Genomic DNA, 22,150 nt, shown 5'->3' with positions numbered 1-22,150 from the left:
ACAGGGTCTTATATTTATTTTTCCTCAAGATACCCTAGGGCTTATTTTCAGGGGATGTGCTATTTTCTCCTCAAAGCCTCAGCTTGCAGCACGCACAGGATGGCTGAGACCTGACAGGGAGAGCCGACCTTGTTGGTGGGGCTACCCGCAACTTTCCCGTCACTTCTGGGATAGTAGTTGTCACGATGGGGCAGGTGAGAAGGGCTGCTCGTCTTCTTTACCGCTCCGCAATGAAATGCATGGGTTGTGCAGATATGCTGCATAGCCATGCCCATCACCAGGTCTTATTTTTGGGGTAGGGCTTATATTGCACAAATGCTTAGAAATCCTGCTAGGGCTTATTTTATGGGTGGGTCTTATTTTCAGAGAAACACGGTACACAAATTGTTTAACAAGGAATTGAGAGAATTTATTGGGGATAAATAAAGATGCTATGGTAGAAGGCACCTAACTAGAAATCAAAAAATATATTTTCCAGTTTTGTTTCCACCATTTACAAGTTTTAACTATTTGCAAGATTCTCAACCTCTCTGAGCCTCCATTTCCTAATAGTCAGGAAATGGTATCTCATTGGATGTTGGTCAAGGATCAGACAAGATCTTATATCTGAGGATATTTTTGTTACTTATAAAATTCTATGTGAATGATTACATGGTATTTTGAAGCTTTGATATTCTATGCATTACTTGCCATTACTAGTACCCTATTTGTCAACAAGATTAGATCATTGCATTTAAAAATTTTTACTATCAGCTCTTATTCATAACTGAGATTGTTAAGTTCTGTAACATGGAGTAAAAACTCTGTAATTACCACTTAAAAGGAGCAATATAAAAATGAGTTAGAGGCCAGGCACAGTGGCTCATGCCTGTAATCCTAGCACTCTGGGAGGCCAAGGCGAGGATTGCTCAAGCTCAGGAGTTGGAAACCAGCCTGAGCAAGAGTGAGACCCGATCTCTACTATAAAATAGAAAGAAATTAATTGGCCAACTAATATATATAGAAAAAATTAGCCGGGCATGGTGGCGCACGGCCTGTAGTCCCAGCTACTCGGGAGGCTGAGGCAGGAGGATTGCTTGAGCCCAAGAGTTTGAGGTTGCTGTGAGCTAGGCTGACGCCATGGCACTCACTCTAGCCTGGGCAACAAAGCGAGACTCTGTCTCAAAACAAATAAAAATAATAATAATAATAATAAATTAAAAATGAAAACATGAATTAGAAACTTTCCCTTGTTTTACTTTTCACATTTATTTTTTCTTCTTAGGAATAACATTTGAAAATAATCTTTTCAAACTAATAGTGTATTAATTTTGTTCCTTTTCTATTCCTTCTCTTTGGAAGATATTCCATCAAAGACCTTTTGAACCATGCCTTCTTCCAGGAGGAAACAGGGGTACGGGTAGAATTAGCAGAAGAAGATGATGGAGAAAAGATAGCCATTAAATTATGGCTACGTATTGAAGATATTAAGAAATTAAAGGGAAAATACAAAGACAATGAAGCCATTGAGTTTTCCTTTGACTTGGAGAGAGATGTCCCAGAAGATGTTGCTCAAGAAATGGTAAATTGACACTAATCAGCCATTTTAAAATTTATGTATGTTTATATACGTTAATACTGTTAAGCAAAAATATGAAGTGGTATGTGCAGCATATTCCATTGGCACAGAATTGTGTTGGCCCCAACTATCATTTGAATAGTAGGATTTTATTATTTTTATTTAACTCCTTTCTTTGTACTTTTTGGTGTTGTTTTTATAATGGGTGTTGGATTTTGTAGTCATTTTTAAAGTTATTTTTATTTGAGAAAAGATATATAGATATAGGGATGGATGGATGAGGTAGGTAGAGGTGGAATACATTCTGAAGTCATTTTGAAGGTCTGTAAGGACTCCCAATTTGTATAAGCTTCTTTAGGTAGTTTGACAACTTATGTTTCTAAATATTGATTTATTAGTCTTTGATCAGTTATCTGGATAAACCCTATAAATAGACATAGGATCATAAATTGTTTTTACTTTGAAGGATTTTTCAAGATCAATTATTAGTAGGTAGGCTTCGGTATATCATTATTTAAAGTATGTCTGAAAGATCACTTTTCCAAAAGGAAACCCTTCACCAATTTTAGACTTGCCACAGTGCTAAAATAGCTAATTATTATGCAGAGATGTTCATAGAAGATCTCTACCAGGATTTCTAAGAACCATTCAAAAGTAGTTGTTGCTTCCGAGAAGAGGTCAGGTATGAAAGGGTTACTTTTAATTTAATTTTTTATATTGTTTCAGGGATTTGGGTTTTTTATGGGGTGGGGGAGGATATTTAAACCTTTGCCTAGTGAAAGGAAGTAAAAGCAGCACAAGTCAATGATGATGCTTGAGTGTGAGAGGGAAATAGAGTGAATAGAATAGAATACCTTACTTGGTTTAGGAACTGTGGTTTTAGCTGCCCCACACTACTGTTGTAAGGAGTAAAGGTATACCCACCCTGCCAGTTTCTAAAAGGTGGTAAGAAAATGCGTAACGCAGACCAATAAGTTAATAGTTTGGTTAAAACCAGTCTTGAGAGAGTTCTTTCTTCCTCCTCTTCTCTTCTTTTTACAGTGTCTTTTTGTATTTTGGGATTGTTTTTTTTCAATCTACTATAGCTTCCTAACGTACCCTCTTATCATGTAGGTAGAGTCTGGGTATGTCTGTGAAGGTGATCACAAGACCATGGCTAAAGCTATCAAAGACAGAGTATCATTAATTAAGAGGAAACGAGAGCAGCGGCAGTTGGTACGAGAGGAGCAAGAGAAAAGAAAGCAGGAAGAGAGCAATCTCAAACAGCAGGTAGAACAACAATCCAGTGCATCCCAGACAGGAGTCAAGCATCTCCCTTCTGCTAGTACTGGTGTACCTACTGCTTCCACCACTTCAGCTTCAGTTTCTACACAAGTAGAACCTGAAGAACCTGAGGCAGATCAACATCAACAATTGCAGTACCCGCAAGCTGTTCTATCTGTGTTATGTAAGTATTTTGGGAGGTGGGCAGATATGCTAATGATGCTCCTAATTGACTTCTTGTTTATCTTGTTTATCATTTTGCACTGGCTTTTTGGCTTTGAATTATGAATCAAATGTGTAGTGAAAAACTTGAAATGGTTGTCATCTATCTTCTCTTTAATCCTACGTCCAAGACTAATAGCACAGAACAGTGGGGCAGTGAGGAAATGTGATTAGGATATAAAATAATTTTATAGGCTGACTCTAACATCTTGAAAGTTCCAATTTATGGGTTTCTACTTTGCACAGTTCCTTAAAATAGAATTATAATGAAGACTGAACAAGTTAGCTACTTAAAATTTGAACCCATTAATCTGGTTGAGCTCTTTTAGCAAAGCTGAATAGTATACAGACCAAAAACTAATGAGAACACTAGCTATTGATTCTATTTTGTGCTTAATATGAGAACCTCCTTGTCTCCATAGTTAATACTTTGAAATCTGTGCTTATGGCTTACTTAATATTCCATTTTATTTCCATTACTCTTTAGGTGATAAGATTCTGTAATAGAGAATTTTTGAAAAACTATTAAAACTTTTTTCCATATGGATTTCTCATTTAAATACAGAAATCTACTTAATATGAGTACAGTTCATTTTTTATGTCATTCAGGTTTGTAAAAAGAAATAACTGATTTACGCCAGTGTAATGAGTCTAAAAATGTGATGGGAAAATGTGAACCTCCTTTTTGTGATTTGTCTTTTCTGTTTTTTTTTTTCTTTCTTTCTTTCTTTTTTTTTTTGTGATTAATTTCTCCTTCAGCTGATGGGACGGTTGACAGTGGTCAGGGATCTTCTGTCTTCACAGAATCTCGAGTAAGCAGCCAACAGACAGTTTCATATGGTTCCCAACATGAACAGGCACATTCTACTGGAACAATCCCAGGGCATACAGCTTCTATTGCTCAAGCACAATCTCAGTCCCATGGGGTATATCCATCCTCGAGTGTGGTAAGTAAATGTGTAAGAGAATGTAATACTACAATGAGAGCCAAAAGATAACATGCTAAATTCAAATTCTTTCTGCTATCCAAGTAGAAAATATAAATGGTATATTCTAAAGGAAATAGGTTTATTATAGAATATAATTGGAGTAGTTCAGGCAGAGTAGGGTATACACATTAAAGTGTGGGAATTAACTGTCTACATGAAACAACTATATACAAGATTTAGACTAGTCTGTAGTTGACTAAAGGTAATGCTCTCTTTAGCACTTACGAGTTGAAGCTGTTGAAATCAGCATAAGCTGGACATACAAATAATTTTGGGGTGGGGCAAGGATAGTTCTTCAAAAGCTTAATTATCAAAATAATTACTAAGTGTTTTCTGTAAGATTTCTTATTGTATAAAATACAGGTAAGACCTTCAAACCATTATAGAATGTTGCATGTGAGTACTTTAGAGTGAAGGAATCCTTTATTTGTGTGACTGTTATAATTTAACGCTTGTGTTTAGTTAATCATCAGTTGCTGTATGTGTTTTTGCCTTTAAAGTCTGTGTTTGACACAAGTTCCTTCCCCAGTATATGTTCATTTGCTTTTTCCCTTTATTTGGTATCTGTTTTATTACTGATTTATTTTCAGAATCAACTTATGGAGATTATTTCCTAAAGTATTTTATGCTTGTATAAATTTTATGTACACACACACACAAAAAAAATTATTATACTATGTTTTACATTAGCCATTCTTGCTTCTCATATAGAGAATGTTAAAGTAGATCATCAGATAATACCCCATTTCTTTTGTTGGCTCTTTGAAGTTTTGATAGGAAAATAAAATACATCATCTGCCTTAGAAAAGAATTAGAGAGTAAGTGGTTACTGTATAGCACTTATATTTAGTGAAATCTTTAAGCAGACAGATTTTCCCCTCCTTCTCAGAAAACTTTTAGTCTAAACTTTGTGAAATTCTTGCTCTACATTTAGTGAAAACTTTTCCCTGTTTAGAAAATGCTTCTGCTTGCTCTGATCCTTTATCCTACATCTTGGAATAAAAGATGTTTCATTTGTTTCAGAATTCCTTGATCAATCTTGCTTGTGCTAGGTCTCAAGACAAATGTCCACAGTAACACAAGAAAAACTTGCACTCATTTTTTAACAATCTACTTTTTAACCTTTAAAATAATTAGGGTAGAAGAACTTTATAAAGACAGCATAGAAGATATCATTCTGTCTTCTGACAAATATTACTTATTTTTTAACAATCTACTTCTTAACCTTTAAAATAATTAGGGTAGAAGAACTTCATAAAGACAGCATAGAAGATATAATTTTGTCTTCTGACAAATATTACTTATTAGCATTTTTTATAAGTTGCTACTTTTGTTTTAATTGACTATTTTTAGCTTCTTGGCATCATTCATCCCAGGGTTATGAATGTTGAGTATCTGTTTTAGAAAAGGAAATGGAATGATTATTATGAAAATATTAAATATTTGAGCCTTTAACATAACTGTGTATTGATGTACTAGAAGCAGACTGTGTCTTCTTGCCTTTTAATGACAATATTCTATGGAGGTCTAAAAAATTAAATATTGAGGATTTTTTAAAATTTTATAATTCTGTTGCTGTTTCATTCCAGAAAGAATTTACTGTGGCTTATAATAATATACAAATGATAAGTGAAATTTCAAAAATTAGAATAAAAGAAAAAAAGGCTAGAGAAAAATGGAATGAGGGAATGAAACTATATAACTATATGATGATACCTATATACTTGCTACTGGGAGGCCACAAATTTGGCTCAAAGCATTCTAGGCAGCTAGTTTTGGAAAGTAAAATGTAATTAGTTACATAGTTCACAATATCTAAAAAAAGAATAAACTTGCTCAAAACAACCTTACAGTTTTAGACGTACTGCTTATTAGCTGTATTAAACTTTTTCTGATAAGGTTCTTCAAACTTTGTAAACCTTAGTAGAATCTCTGATATGTCTGAAAAATTTTTGAAGTTACTCTTTAGAGAAACAAACTGAAGACATTTTTCCATTGACTCCATAAGAGCAAAATGTTTCCTATATCCAGTTATGAATTTCTTCTAGAAAGCTAAAGTTTTTCCTAGTAAATAATGCCTTTTTACCTTTGTAAATGAAGATCAGCAAGTATAAGAAATAAAATACTATGAGCCAACAATTTCTTCAGTCTGCCTTCTAAAATAGAAATGAGAATCATTTTCTGAGGTTTCTAGAGCTCCTGCAAAATAATTCAATAGTAAAATATTCTATATCTTATAATGTGCTTTAAACTAATAGAATTCATTCTTGTTTAATCTTTGTTTTCCAAAATTACAAGGCAATATTCGTTGTTTTCCCTGTCTGCTCCCTTCAGTCAGTTTGTCATTCTTACACGTACACTCATAACAGTTGGTGTTATTTCAGAATATTTAGGATGATAATTGATCATTATTGTAAAGAACCTGTACTTGACCAACAGAATAGAGAAAATAGTTTTGATCTGCAGGTGTCCTTTGGGGAGTTATATCTCTCCTTAAAAAAAAATTGTGGAATTGGGGGAGAACGAAACATTTCTTTATACAACTATGCCCTGTTATCACTGTATATTTGGTTGTTTTGTTTTCAAAGTACTGTGTTTTCATGTGTGTGTTTGTTTTTTGTTTAGCCTCATCGTGGCCGTAGCATGTCGGTTTGTGTTCCCCATCTTTCTGCCGTTCCCTCTCTGTCCTGCATCTCACCCAGTGCTCCTTCCACCCCACCACCAGTGCTGTATGCACCTCTTTCTCCTTCCCTCTTTCGGACTGCCCCTGAGGAAAGTTTTGCCGAAAAGCTTTCTAAAGCATTGGAGAGTGTCCTGCCTATGCACTCTGCCTCTCAACGCAAGCACCGACGCTCCAGCCTGCCTTCCCTCTTTGTCAGTACTGTATGTAGCTAAACTTTCTGACAAATGAAAAGTTATTACCAATGAATACATCCAGGCATCAAGAATTTTAATAAAAATTGAATAAAGAATAGGACTGAACTTGCTTTTAGGATACCTTTATTCCTACAGGAAAGTTTGTAAAAAAGGCTTTGAAGGGGAATAAAAATCAAGAAAGTAATGAGAGAGAATGCTTATGATGTCCTTGGCACATATCATGTGCCCAGTAAAATTTAGCTTTTATTATATCTTTCCTATCCACCAGTGACATAAAATCTTTGCATTTTCATATCCTAGTTAAGAAATGTGTATTTCATTTTAATCTCATTATTGCCTTAACTAAAAGCAAATTTTTCTGTCTAATACTCCTGTTTAAAAAAAGAAGAAGAAGGAAAAAAAGAAAGTTTTTATCAAACATTACCCAAATAATTTTTTCTCCCCACTTTATTCTAAGGGAACACTAAATGAAGCTGAATGAGCCCATTTCTTACCATAATCAGCAAAGAATGATCGAGGAGTAACTGTTGGTTTTAATTTAATCATTTGTATGAAGTGATATGTCAGCATACTAAAAGGCTACTTAGTCTTACTTCCACATGGAAGTATTTTTTTCTTAGGTTGAATAGTGTGGGGCCTTGGCTTTAATGAATGCATTAGATACATATATAGTATGTATAACTTTGGCTCCATTGGTGTCCATAAAAGATCTGTATTTTAAAATTGTTTCAAGCACTGTGGGACCTTGCTGCTGCTTTTCCAGTTACAGAATATAGTTAACTTTCCTGAACTAGCAAACCCAGAATTTTCAGATTTTTATTTAGGAGAATGATTAACTGTATAGTGTTTTATGACTTTAGTACACACCATTAGTAAACAACAGTAAAATGAGCATTCTAGTTCAAAATAGAAATCCTGTTTTAGTTATTATGAAGAGTTGAGCCACATTGTTAACTTGATAGGGGTCATTCTTATTGAAAGAAAGAAACTGATCTCTTTTAAAAGAAAGTACATGATAGTGAAGTATTATATTGTGTATTGTTTGTATTGGACAAGCTAGGTTTCTAAATTTAGAGTCTTAAAACTAGAACTGCTTTTGTTTAAAAAAAATGCTGTTAAGGCCGGGCGCGGTGGCTCATGCCTGTAATCCTAGCTCTCTGGGAGGCCGAGGCGGGCGGATTGCTCGAGGTCAGGAGTTCGAAACCAGCCTGAGCAAGAGCGAGACCCCGTCTCTACTATAAATAGAAAGAAACTAATTGGCCAACTAATATATATAGAAAAAATTAGCCGGGCATGGTGGCGCATGCCTGTAGTCCCAGCTACTTGGGAGGCTGAGACAGAAGGATCGCTTGAGCCCAGGAGTTTGAGGTTGCTGTGAGCTAGGCTGACGCCACGGCACTCACTCTAGCCTGGGCAACAAAAGTGAGACTCTGTCTCAAAAAAAAAAAAAAAAAATGCTGTTAAATCAAGTTGGCTGTCATTTCTCTTGTCCTTTCACCTGGTTTGAACACCAGATTTCAGGATCAGAGAATTCATGGTAATTCAACACTTATCTAGAATCAAAAAAGTGGACATTTGGTGATTTGTCATCTGTAACATATTTCAAATAGTAAAACTATTAGTTGTGTCTAGTTTGGGATAAAGGGGGGAAAGACATGACTGTCACTAGTCAAGTTGGATGCCTTTTACTGTCCACCAAATAACTCTTCTGATTTGTAGTCAGAAGGCATCCTATTATTTGATAAGAAAAATAACACTGGAGTCTCTAACACAGCACAAGATAATAAGAATATAGAATTTAGGAAGATTTAGTACAATAGCTTAAATTAAAACATACATTATCGAAATAGTTGGGCTTTTATTGCCTTCTTTTAATTCTTACTCTTCCTTTAACTCTTTTTCCATTGATGTAATTTATATTACTTCTTAAAAGTGAACATATTAATTATGGGTAAAAACAAATTAATCCCTTAGAAAGTTTAATTCTTCCATTTCCTTTGAGAGAAGAATGTTGTGGGAAAGCAGCTCTTATCTAATGCAAAGAGTTCCACAGGTTGTTTTTATTGGCCCTGGATGTATTTAATGGATTTTTACTATGCACATAATTTCCAAAAGCATTATTTCTTTATAGATTATAAATTTGGTGTAACCATTTCATAGAGTTACACAAAGCTACCCAGTTGTGCATGTCTGATGTAATTTCACATATGAATGTATGAATTACTTGTCTTATTCATGTTGATACAGCCTCAGTCCATGGCGCATCCGTTTGGGGGGACCCCAACATACCCAGAATCACAGATATTTTTCCCAACTATTCATGAACGTCCAGTTTCTTTTTCACCACCTCCCACCTGTCTACCGAAAGTAGCCATTTCCCAACGGCGTAAGAGCACCTCCTTCCTGGAAGCCCAAACTCACCACTTCCAACCCCTGCTGAGGACTGTTGGCCAAAATCTTCTTCCACCTGGTGGCAGCCCAACAAACTGGACACCAGAGGCTGTAGTTATGTTGGGTACTACAGCCAGTAGAGTAACTACAGAGCCATGTGAGATTCAGGTCCATCCTATGTTTGAAACAACTCAAGTTTACAATGACTATAGACCTGGACTAATACTTCCAGAAGAAGGTCACTATTTTATTCCTCAGGAAGCAGTGTATGTAGCTGGGGTACATTACCAGGCCCGGGTGGCAGACCAGTATGAGGGCATTCCATACAACTCACAAGTACCGTCAAGTCCTATGAAACAGACACCTGAACCGAAGCCGGTACAAGGAGGCCCTGCCTCAAGTTCTGTCTTTGAATTGCCATCTGGACAGGCTTTTCTGGTAGGACACCTTCAGAATTTAAGATCAGATTCTGGATTGAGTCCAGGATCTCCCCTCTCTAGTATTTCTGCACCTATCAGTATAGATGCTACATGTTTGAAATTTCACCCTGTCCTTGTTCCTCATTCTGCACCCGCTGTGTTAACTCATAGCAATGAGAGCAGAAGCAGCTCTGTATTTGAATTTCATGTTCAAACACCAAGCTCCTCTTCAGGAGAAGGAGGTGGAATTTTACCTCAACGTGCTTACCGAAATCGACAGGTTGCAGTGGACTTGAATCTGGAAGAACTGCCGCCTCAATCAGTTGGATTACATGGCCACCTGCAGCCTGTGACTGAAGAACAGCATAATTACCATGCCCCAGAATTGACCGTTTCTGTGGTAGAGCCTTTCGGACAGAACTGGCCAATAGGAAGCCCAGAATATTCCAGTGATTCCTCACAAATCACTTCTTCAGACCCCAGTGATTTTCAGTCACCTCCCCCTACAGGGGGAGCAGCTGCATCTCTTGGCTCTGACGTCTCATTACCTTTTATCCGCCTGCCTCAGACAGTGTTACAAGAATCCCCACTTTTCTTCTGTTTTCCCCAAGGAACCACATCTCAGCAGGTCTTAACTGCCTCATTTTCTTCAGGAGGATCTGCACTCCAACCACAGGTTATAGGAAAACTTCAACAATTCTTTTAAACTACCCTTCTATGAACTGTTACATTTAAATTTTCTCTCCCTCGTTTCTCTGAATCATGGATTTATTTATGAGGAATATTATTTAATCTTATCAGTACAATTTCCCTATCTTTGGGGGAATTATAAACTACTTGTATTTAAAAAACAAAACATGAGAAATTCTACCTGATTTTACTTATTCTATGTGTAAACCCTTGGAAAGGAGAACACAAAAACTAGGATTTTAGTCACTCATCAAAACCAGTGATTTCTGGCCAGGTGTGGTGGCTCACACCTGTAATCCCAGCACTTCAGGAGGCTGAGGCGGGAGAATAACTTAAGGTCAGGAGTTCAAGACCAGCCTGGGCTACACAGTAAGACTTCGTCTCTACCAAAAAAAAAAAAAATTTTTTTTAAATGACTTCAATCCCTATGTATATTATAATATTTTCAACCAGTAGTGAAAATGCAAATGTCTATAATATAAGGTTGACTCACCGCTGAGTATTTAGGAATACTAATGTCAAGTATTACTTTCTGCCTTTAAACAAGTTTAAAAAAATATGTATGAGATAACTTTTTTTCTATAAAATGAAAAGAATGGAAAAGAGGGAATATTTTTTGGAATAGTGTTAAGAATTCATAGAATTTTTATTAATGTGGAAAAGTCTAAAAAAACAAAAAAGAAACATCTTAGGAATTTGCCTTTTTAAAATGGCATCAAGTCAAAATTATATCTGCAAATAAAATGTTAATAAAATTAAGGACTGATTCTAATATTAGCAATTAACAATCTAATGGGTGGTGGGCTTAGTTTTTTAAAAATTTAGAATATGTATTGCAAGCTAAGGGACATTAGACATCTCAGGCCTTGTTTTTTCCACAACAAATTTAAATTTAGTTATTTTTGTGTATGAACACATAATATCCACCCTCATGCAAGTAAAGTAATGCATATAATAGAATTTAAGAAGTAGGGTCATTGTCATTGTTCACTATTTCATGTAATCTTTTAATATATTTTATCAAATGCATACATCTTATGAAATCTGTATAGGAGACTATGCAATTATATATTCGAGGCTCATTTGGATATTCTAAATATTCCACTCTTTTATAACTTACTATGTTCTTCTTTCTACTTTCTTCCTATGTACTTCCCCCATCAGGGGAATAACCCTGAAATGTACCTAAAGTATCAATTATTTAAAGTAGTATGAAGAAGCTAAAAGATCAAGAAACTTGAAAAGACACTTCGTGGGCATGTAGTATACTCACATCAATATTCAAGTTGCAGCCCCTACCATCAATAATTAATGTATTACCAGCCATTCTTTTTTAAACTTTCCAAAGTAAGATTTCAAATACTAGGTAGTCAATTTAGAGACATGCTGCAGAGGGAATGAATACTTACAGTGGTTGAGCTGCAGTGGAATATAATATATCCCCATAAGCTTCAATGAACCCCTTCTAAACTGAAATGAAACAAAAGGTGGTAGCCTTTTCATTTCCTTAACCTACATATAGTCCTTCATCTATTTCTCACTTTTTCATTTATTTTAATTTAGACTTCTTGATAACTGGAACATGCTAGTCAGGGTTTCTCAAACTCAACACTATTGACATTTGGTGTTCGATAATTCTTTATTGTTGAGAACTATTCTGTGCTTTGTAGAATATTTAGCAACATCCTTGGTCTATACCTCCTAGATGCTAGTAGCAGCCATCTCCCTGAGTTGTGACAACCAGAAATGTCTCTACATATTGCCAAATGCCCCCTGGGGCTGGCAAAATTGCCCTTGGATGGCAGGGCATTGCTTTAGGTACATAGCAGTTTGATGATAACAGATTTTTTATAAACCTTGGCATTATAAGTATCAAAAATAAGCAAATTTACTTTATCAAATATATTTTTTAATTGTTCAGATAAAATGTTCACATTGATAGTCTTACCACTTTTTTCCTGAGTATTATATTTCTAATAACAATTTATTATGAATCTGACTATTCTAGCCAGCTAAAATTATAGCCTGAGCAGCAGTGGGTAAGATAGGTTTTAACTATCAAGGGTTTTTACATGGGATGGGATCACAAGATGTTCTGTGATAGGATCCTGCAGTAAACTTTTCTTACAGAAGATGCCCTAGAGGCATAGCCTATATATAATCAAGCTAATGTTTCATTTTGATCAAGCAAACTCTTAGGAGCTTAAATATTTATTGCAAAAGCCTGACCTTTATACACTTAGTTTAGGCCTTCACTAATTTGTTGTGTTCGCTTCTTTCGTTCAGGCACAGGGGCAGAGCCAGGGGCAGCCATCCTCAAGTAGCTTAACAGGGGTTTCGTCTTCACAATCCATACAGCATCCTCAGCAGGTGAGAACAATGTGTTGCTACATTGTTTAGCAATAGCCAAAACACTGTTGTACATCTTTTGTAAATTAGATTCCTGATGTAAATGCTTGCTGGGTTTTTTATAGGAAAATTAAGGCATAACATTTCTTGTGTTCAGTAAAATTTTAGAAGATCTTTTACTGCATGGGCACACAGTTTAGAAATTTTAAAAATCTTTTGTTTAATGTATTTTTGAATAATTTAGTAGACATTAAAATTTAAAAGATCATTGTTACTGATATGTTAAAATCTACCTACCTTCTTAAACAGGTGATTTTACACATATAATTTAACAATTCAAAGAACATCAATTTGTTTCCATTTAATGTTTATGACTTGTCCACATACGAGCGTTTTGTCTTTACCTTCATGGTGCTTGCCTATAATAATCCTGTAGTCTTTTTAAATTCTAATCTGTGGGATGAGGCATCAGATTTTATGCTAACAGGCATTGAATGAAAGCCTAAGCACAACAATTTCAGCAACTTTTTTGAAACAGAATCTTGCTGTGGTCACCCAGGCTAGAGGCAGTGGTGTCATCATAGCTCACTGCAACCTCAAACTCCGGGACTCAAGCAATCCTCCTCCCACATCCTCCTGAGTAGCTGAGACTACAGGCACACATGACCATACTTGACTGATTTTTCCTATTTTTTGTTGAGATAGGATCTCGTTCTTGATCAAGCTGGTCTCGAACTCCTGAGCTCAAAGCAATCCTCTCACCTCAGCCTCCCAAAGTGCTAGGATTACAGGCATAAGCTACTGTGCCCAGCCTCAGGAACTCTTTTTTAATAAAAAAAAAAAGCTATCAGATTAATTTAACATGTATATACAGGAACCCCCTAAAAATGAGGGATATTAGTACAATCCCGATGTATTCAACAGTAAAACTGGTAATTCTACAATGAAATATCTATAGTTCATTGCTGGTATTAGTTTATAGTAATTATTTGCATGGGAATAATGGTTTTTTGGCATAATTGAATATTAGCTATTCTAAGTAAAATTTATAGTCATTATATGTGTAATACAAACTTCCTAATGAACTATTCCACTAATAGTTCCTCAAATATATTTTTCAACCACCAAATTATAAATTGCCTTCTGTTTATATTAATTTTGAAACAAAGCTTTTAATTCTTAATTACAAATGTCCCTCTTCTAATCCAGTATGTGGTCACGTAGTCATTTGATCATGGTTTAAGATGAGATGTTCCTTGTACAAAATAAAAATCACTTTAAAGCATCTTGTACAGACAGACTTGATTAGTTCGGTTATATATACATTCACCCAGTGATCAACATTTTTATTTTGTAGAACTTAAGGGCTGGGAATTGTTATATACATTGTCTTGCTCCTGCCCTTTCTTCCAAACAGATGTTTAAATTTATGTATAATTATGGTTAAATTTAGGTAGTCACATTTTTGCCAACCTTAACAAATTCTGTTTTATTCTATTAACAGTTCCTAATTAGAATACAAATTACAGGTCACATAAAACTGGTTGAGAACAGAAGTCCTGTCATGGGTAACAGTCTTCTAATTTACTTATCTTTGGACACAGACTAACACCAATAAACTGAGCAAATTTAAATGTGTGCTCTGTTTTCCCTTTTCCAAAGGAATTTGTTAAGTATCTTATAACTTAACAAATGGGGATGGACATACATATGTATACTTACTACTAAATGGAGAAGTAGTGAAATGAGCCATTGAGTTCAATAGTATATGAATAGTATATGAGGATTGAGGAGAGCAGTGCCATAAATGTCAGATTAAAAGAATTAGTTAACTCTTCTGGGGAAAAGTATAGTTAAATACTCTATCTACGGCACAAACAAAAATTAATTTGTTTCAGTGATGTTGTCATTTTAGATATTTTTATAGCATTTGTTTAGTAGAATCATAAAACTGAATCCTCAATTTATGTAAGAAGTGTATGCAGTATAGAATATTTAACTTTTCTAAGGTCACCTGGACAATAAGGGAGCTACATAACCAGAATTCAAGATTCCCAGAATAAAGTTCTACAGGGACTTATGATTCTGCAAAGGTACCCCAGAAGCTACATTTGTTTGTTTTAGTTATTGAAATTCTATATTAAAAAGAAAGAAAGGTTTGAAACTTTCTGTACTATATGGATAGAGTTCGTTAATCGACATGATTTTTGTCTTATACACAGTTAGTTCCCAACCCCACCTTAGGGAACCATATCTCTGGTTTTATTATAGTGAAGAAAGAAATATACTTTAGATCCAGCAATCCTACTACTGGGCATTTACTCACAGGAAAAAAATCATTATGTAAAAAAAACATCTGCACTCAAATGTTTATAGCAGCACAATTCACAATTGCAAAGATGTGGAAACAACTCTTCTAAGTGAAGTATCACAAGAATGGAAAAACAAACACCACATGTACTCACCATTAAATTCTTACTAATCGATCAACACTTAAGTGCACATATGGAAGTAATATTCACAGGGGATTAGGCAGGTGGGCCGGAAGCAGAGGGAATGGGTAAATTCACACCTAATGAGTGTGGCATGCACTGTCTGGGGGATGGGCAAGCTTGTAGCTTTGAGTGTGGCTGTGCAAAGACAATTTATGTGATGAAAGTCTTTGTGCCTCTGTAATATTCTGAAATTTAAAATAAAGGAAATGTACTTTAGCTGAAATTTACATTATTTGTGGGTTTCTGGCACATAGTAAATGGGGGATTGCTTTTTTCATGTTTTTATCAAGAGTCATTTATAGTAATCTGCTGTATTTTAATGGGGTACCAAAAATAATTCCTCCTATGGGAAAACTTCATGGCCATAAAGTTGTGAACTGCCCTACTAACTTAATAATTTCTTCCATAAAAGTACCTATAGACTCTTGAGGCATAGACAATATTCTTAGTTTTCTAAAGTTCAGTTGAGCCTCGTGAACAATTTTTACCAAATACCCATGTCCACCACATAGTACACAGTCAGTAAAGGCTGTTTGAACTGGTTTCATGAAGCAAGTTTAGGCAAAGCATGATACCAAACTGCTATGATAAACCATCTCTCCTTGGCTGATCACTAGCCAGTCGGGTTGTGCACAGTAGATCACCGTGTACTTTTGGCATACCCAGAGGTGCCATTTCCCCGTAAATGCTCTAAGGTACAACTGGCATAGGTGCCTCTTAATTATCTTAAACAAAAAGTGAGTGAATGGGGGCGCGGTGGCTCACACCTGTAATCCTAACTCTCTGGGAGGTGTGGATCACCCAAGGTCAGGAATTCGAAACCAGCCTGAGCAAGAGTGAGACACCGTCTCTACTAAATATAGAAAGAAATTAATTGGCCAACTAAAAATATATAGAAAAACTTAGCCGGGCATGGTGGCAAATGCCTGTAGTCCCAGCTACTTGGGACTCTGAGGCAGGATTGCTTGAGTCCAGGAGTTTGAGGTTATTGTGAGTTAGGCTGACAGCGCTCTAGCCTGGGCAACACAGTGAGACTCTGTCTCAAAAAAAAAAGTGAGAGAATAAAACTGCTCAGTTTCTTTTCCCTAATTGAGTTCAGATATTGAAGGTGTACCAAGATGGTCAAGGTATGACTACATTAAGAAATTTAAATAAAATAGTAAACACTTATAAATTCCTACAGAACAAATAATAGCTAACATGTATAATGTGCAAAGCACTTTGTTTCCATTTAATCTTTATAAGACCTCTTTTAAGCGTAGGTGCTAGCATTATTTCTGTTTTACTAATGGGAAAGCTGAGACCTGGAGAAGCTGAGTAATTTACTGAAACTTACAGCTTATAAGAGGTAGGAATAGAATTTAAATCCAAATGTGGTGACTCTACAGCTCACCATTTACCTACTACCCACTTGACTCAAAAAAAAAAAGAGAGAGAAATTAACATCTCTCTCAAGCAAGAAAAGGGATATCAGGAATACTATGAAAGAGATGGCATTTTAACTGGATCCTGATTATAAGTTAGACACAGATATAGAAATAAAGAATATTTTGGGGCCAGGCGCGGTGGCTCATGCCTGTAATCCTAGCACTCTGGGAGGCCGAGGCAGGCAGATTGCTCGAGGTCAGGAGTTCAAAACCAGCCTGAGCAAGAGCGAGACCCCCCCTCTCTACTATAAATAGAAAGAAATTAATTGGCCAACTAATATATAGAGAAAAAATTAGCTGGGCATGGTGGCACATGTCTGTAGTCCCAGCTACTGGGGAGGCCGAGGCAGAAGGATTGCTTGAGTCCAGGAGTTTGAGTTTGCTGTGAGCTAGGCTGATGCACAGCACTCACTGTAGCCTGGGCAACAAAGTGAGACTGTGTCTCAAAAAAAAAAAAAAAAAGAATATTTCGGCACTCTGGGAGGCCAAGGTGGGTGGATCGTTTGAGCTCAGGATTTTGAGACTAGCCTGAGCAAGAGCGAGACCCCATCTATACTAAAAATATAGAAAGAAATTAGCTGGACAGCTAGAAATACACACAGAAAAAATTAGCTGGGCATGGTGGTGCATGCCTGTAGCCCCAGCTACTTGGGAGGCTGAGGCAGGAGGATCGCTTGAGCCTAGGAGTTTTGAGGTTGCTGTGAGCTAGGCTGACACCACGGCACTGTAGCCTGGGCAATGGAGTGAGATTTCTCAAAAAAAAAATATTTCAGGCCAAAAGAAGGAAAAAAGGGTACTATGAGCAAGGCAAAAGGTACAAAGGTAGAGAAATACGAGATAAAAACAAAGGTACATAAATATGTGAGGGTTTAAGTTCAAGAAATAGTTGATAGAGTCTAAATTTTGATGTGAGCATGGTTCCAAATTAATGCAGCTGGGGTGGGGACAGGGGACATATGATTACCATATGCCCAAAAATAAAGTGGGGATTTTTCCTCCAATTTATGCTTTAGAAAAGAGAAGAATCACTATGTATTCAAACCTTTAACACAGCGCTCCCCAACTTTTTTGGCACCAGGGACCTGTTTCATGGAAGACAGTTTTTCCACAATGGAGGGGTGGGAAGCAGGGTCAGAGCTCAGATGGTGATGCTTAGCCTGTTTCCTAACAGGCTATGGGGACGGTAGTGGGCTGAGGCCCAGGGGTTGGGGACAACAGCTTTAACATACTTTCATATTATAGGGCTCTCACTGTCTTTTATTTTGAACTACCAACAAAATGTTAATGAAATCAAATATGACAGGTGAGAACAAATATGCCTGCAAGGACCTTAAATAGTGTGGTTGGAAATATGACAGGATTTTTTTTAAAGCCAAGAAATTAAACAGATTTGATCCTTACACTTGGGAATATGACTTTACTATTTCAAGTACTGTATGTCATCTTTACACAATTTGTTTAAAGATCACTTTAAAAAGTTAATATAAAAGTTACATGAATATAAAACCTGTAAGACAAATGCAAAAAAAAGAAATCCAACTATCCTAATAATATTCAAACAGATGTTTATCAGTATAATTTTTACCTCTAGACACAACTTAGAGGGAAAGTGTTATGTTATGCCAGAAACCTGCAAGAGCATTTATAATATAGCTGCAGTGAAAATAAAGAGTTTGGGGGCAAGGAGCAATGTTTCTGAAATTATTTATGTAATATGTAATCTTATTTAGGTGTTTAACAAGTTACGTAACTGTGGATACTTCATTCACATTTCTAAAAGTTTAAATATTAAAATATATTCAACTTGGTGAAAATGGTTTTCTGTTTTTTTAGTTCCTCTTTCTCAGTGGAAAAATGAAAAAATTGTCTTACATTCAGAGTTGCCTTCTAGTTGTCTACATGTGATATATCTTAGTTGCTGAAAATAAATTTTATGTAATTCAATAGCCATTCATTCCTACTTTTTTAAAGTTAAAATATGAGTACATTGAGAAAGAAGTAAGGAATAAATATAAGAAGAGCAAAAATATTATTTGCAGATTATCACCTAACAAAATCTAAAATGTTCATTAAGGTGGCCGGGTATATGATAGATATACCAGTAAAATAGCTTATCTTTATACTAGCGGTAACTAATTAGTTGTGTGTATATACCAGGACATATGTAAGAAGATATTGGTTGCAACATTATGCTAAATAGCAAAGTAACCAAAATGTTTGTCATTAGGAGATTGATTCCATTGATAAATGAAATGAAAAATCCATGCTGTACAACACTATTTATAGGATAGGCAAAAAAGGGGAAAATATACCTCTATATAAATGGCCACTTATACATAGAAAAAGTCTATGAAGGTGATACACCAAACCACTAATAGTGGTTGCCTCTGGAGAATAGGATTGATGAGGAGTATTCTTATTTTTATTTTGTAATCTGATATATTGGTTTAAATTTTTATTACAAACATGTGTTTTTGTAGTAAAAATATTTAAATTAGTTACAGATATTAGAGTTTTGAAAGTTAGCTATAAAGTTCAGATTTTGTTGAGCAGAAGGGGACATTAATTTAGGGTGATACTCATGTTTTGTTTGCTTGACTTATTACAAAATTTAGTATTTGGATATAATTACATGCCATGGTTTGCCCCACTTTGAGTCGACAGTATCCTTGTTTTCAAAAAGGGGAAACTTCCTTTTTGTAATAAAATGATCAATCAGAAATATTACAGCTAATAAATGGTAAAGCTAAAATTTTAAACTACCTCCTGATTCCAAATCTAATGCTTTGCTCATTATTTTGTAGCTATAATTGGAGCTGTTCTTCAAGAACATTAATTATATAGTTGATAAGCTAGGGTAAGGGAAAGAGATAAAAGGAAGAGACCAGATTTGTCTAATCTATTAATAGGAGCCAAATTGAGAGCTGATGCCAAGAAGTAGGAAAAGGGGGGTGAGAGGGAATGAACTATCTGGGTATGTTATCTACTGACTTTGTAAGGACCTCGCCTTGGGTTTGAAGTAAAGATGTTGTTAGATTAAGAACCATTGTTGACTCAGTTTTGAAACATTGGTTAATTGTTGGTGGTGGTGTCATCACAAGTAAAGAACATCAGAGGAAAAACAGATACCTGGGGGGAATTGATGAATTTGAGTTTGTGTATGTCTTTATTACTAAAAGCATCATTTACAGACACTAAAGACTTTAAGTAAACATCCTTGGAAACATGCTATGAATGATTTGAAATAAAACTGGATTATATTTTATTCTTAGCAGCAGGGAATACAGCAGACAGCCCCTCCTCAACAGACAATACAGTATTCACTTCCACAGACATCAACCTCCAGTGAGGCCACTACTGCACAGCCAGTGAGTCAGTCTCAAGCTCCACAGGTCTTGCCTCAAGTATCAGTGGGAAAACAGGTAAACTCTTAATTTCTGAAAGGATGCTAAAAGGGATCTCCATGTTTCTTGTCTTCTACCTTGTCTTCAGTAGTTAAAGATGGTTGATTTTTACTGCAAAAATGAAGTGAAAACCACTCTCTTTGCACATATGTATTGCTCAGTATAGATGGATACATTACTGACAGCAGTGACAATCTAGAAAGATTTCACTTTTAGTATTAGTCTAAAATAGATTTGACAAGATACTACAACTATCGGGTTAAATAAAAAGATGCTTTGGTAACTGAACCTATGACATTCTTTAGAATCGTTGTTGGCTATATTTGATATTCTGAGTTTGCAAGTATGCTTTATTTTCATGTAGATTTATGCACTATTTCCCCCTCATTACCTATTGACAGTAAATCATGAAAATACCTTATATATTTAATGGTGAGTTGTTTTTTTTTAAGTAGTCGTACTTCTAGTCACTTGAAAAGTACCCTGTCTGGAGATACAGGTTCACAAATAAACAAACAAACAAAAATAGTAGTACAGTAGAAGCATACCTGTGGAAGGTCTGCTCTTCTGAATGATCTTTCTTCAACTTTATCTTTGGGCATTGTTGTGCATGTGTTTGTACAGTATTGCTGTAGTACTTGTGATACTGTGATATTTCATCACACATTCTCGAGATGCTGTCAACTGTAAACCAGCATTAATTTATGTAGCGCTAAGTACTGACACATCATCAATTGTAAGATCCCAATTTCTCAAATGTTAAAATGATCAGGCAGTGGAGAATAGGGGTGATTACATCTTAGAATCAGGGAAATAAATATATTAATTATATCTACTTTTATATAGAGCTGTGTTGGACTTAACAACTGTAGAAGTGATATGAAATCGAATTCCACTAGGAAGGAATTACTTTGAATTTCAGTAACTACTGTAATAGCAGTCACAGATTTAGTCGCAGCATTTTGGTACATGAAATATATCCCAATAAAATTGTTGTTTTTTTTTTAAAAAACAAAACCTAGCCTATGGAAGGGTTTATTGCCAAATACTGAAGAATTAGTTTTCTACAGCAGAAGGTTTGGAACAGTAGCAGTCTATTTAGCCTCTCTGTCTGTCTCCTGCTATCCTTTTCATATTTTTATGTGGCATATTAACTTACACTAATGTATGCAGGGTTTTGTTGGGGTTTCCCCGCACACACTTCTTTTCAGCTAATACATAAATCTTGCTTTTGACAGTCTTGCTTTTTTTTTGAAAGCCTGTCTGTTTTGTTTTTCTTTACCTTCCCAGCTTCCAGTTTCCCAGCCAGTGCCACCTATCCAAGGCGAACCTCAGATCCCAGTCGCGACACAGCCCTCAGTTGTTCCAGTCCACTCTGGTGCTCATTTTCTCCCAATGGGACAGCCACTCCCTACTTCTTTACTCCCTCAGTACTCTGTCTCTCAGATTCCCATATCAGCTCCTCATGTGTCTACGGCTCAGACAGGTTTCTCATCCATTCCCATCACAATGGCAGCTGGCATTAATCAGCCCCTGCTCACCTTGGCTTCATCTGCTACAGCAGCTGCGATCCCAGGGGCATCAACTGTGGTTCCTAGTCAGCTTCCAACCCTTCTGCAGCCTGGGACTCAAATGCCAAGTCAGGTTCACCCACAGCTTCTACAGCCATCAGTTCAGTCCATGGGAATACCAGCTAACCTTGGACAAGCTGTTGAGGTTCCACTTCCCTCTGGAGATGTTCTGTACCAGGTATTGTGTTAGCTAGCAAAAAAGGAGGGCACCAGAGGGTTTGATTCTAGTAGACCATCAAGAACTTGAAAATCTATTAACTATCAGAATAGCAGTAATAAAGTTGCTGATCTTAACTAGAGAAGTTAAAATAGCAAATTTGTGGAAAAGGATAGGATGATTATGTCCGATGACATTCCTTATCTGGTTTTCCCAGCATACCTCTTCCAAGGAAAAAAATCCTTCTCTCAATATTCAGTGTAAACTGATCGAATGCAAGATGTGGTTAATAGAGTACATTATGCTATGTTGGGTTTTGTTTTTTGTCATCTTTTTGG

General features: G+C 36.0%; 1 protein-coding gene across 18 annotated transcripts in view; it reads left to right on the top strand.

The window, feature by feature from the left end:
• Positions 1–22,150, top strand: part of WNK1 (WNK lysine deficient protein kinase 1) — a 151,575-nt gene that overhangs the window by 100,858 nt on the left and 28,567 nt on the right. For 5 of the 18 annotated variants that reach the window (XM_012748320.2, XM_012748322.2, XM_012748321.2 and 2 more), the window contains exons 6-12: positions 1,342–1,561; positions 2,672–3,005; positions 3,803–3,990; positions 9,157–10,395; positions 12,696–12,779; positions 19,953–20,102; positions 21,375–21,833. In XM_012748320.2, coding sequence (XP_012603774.2) covers positions 1,342–1,561; positions 2,672–3,005; positions 3,803–3,990; positions 9,157–10,395; positions 12,696–12,779; positions 19,953–20,102; positions 21,375–21,833 — 2,674 coding nt within the window. The remainder of the gene's footprint in view (positions 1–1,341; positions 1,562–2,671; positions 3,006–3,802; positions 3,991–9,156; positions 10,396–12,695; positions 12,780–19,952; positions 20,103–21,374; positions 21,834–22,150) is intronic. The other 13 variants (XM_012748327.2, XM_012748326.2, XM_012748325.2 and 10 more) reach the window with 9 other exon arrangements.

This window comes from Microcebus murinus, chromosome 10 (genome assembly GCF_040939455.1).
Source record: "Microcebus murinus isolate Inina chromosome 10, M.murinus_Inina_mat1.0, whole genome shotgun sequence".
In the NCBI taxonomy this organism is placed as follows: Eukaryota; Metazoa; Chordata; class Mammalia; order Primates; family Cheirogaleidae; genus Microcebus; species Microcebus murinus.
This window is presented reverse-complemented; position numbering and strand designations above follow the sequence as displayed.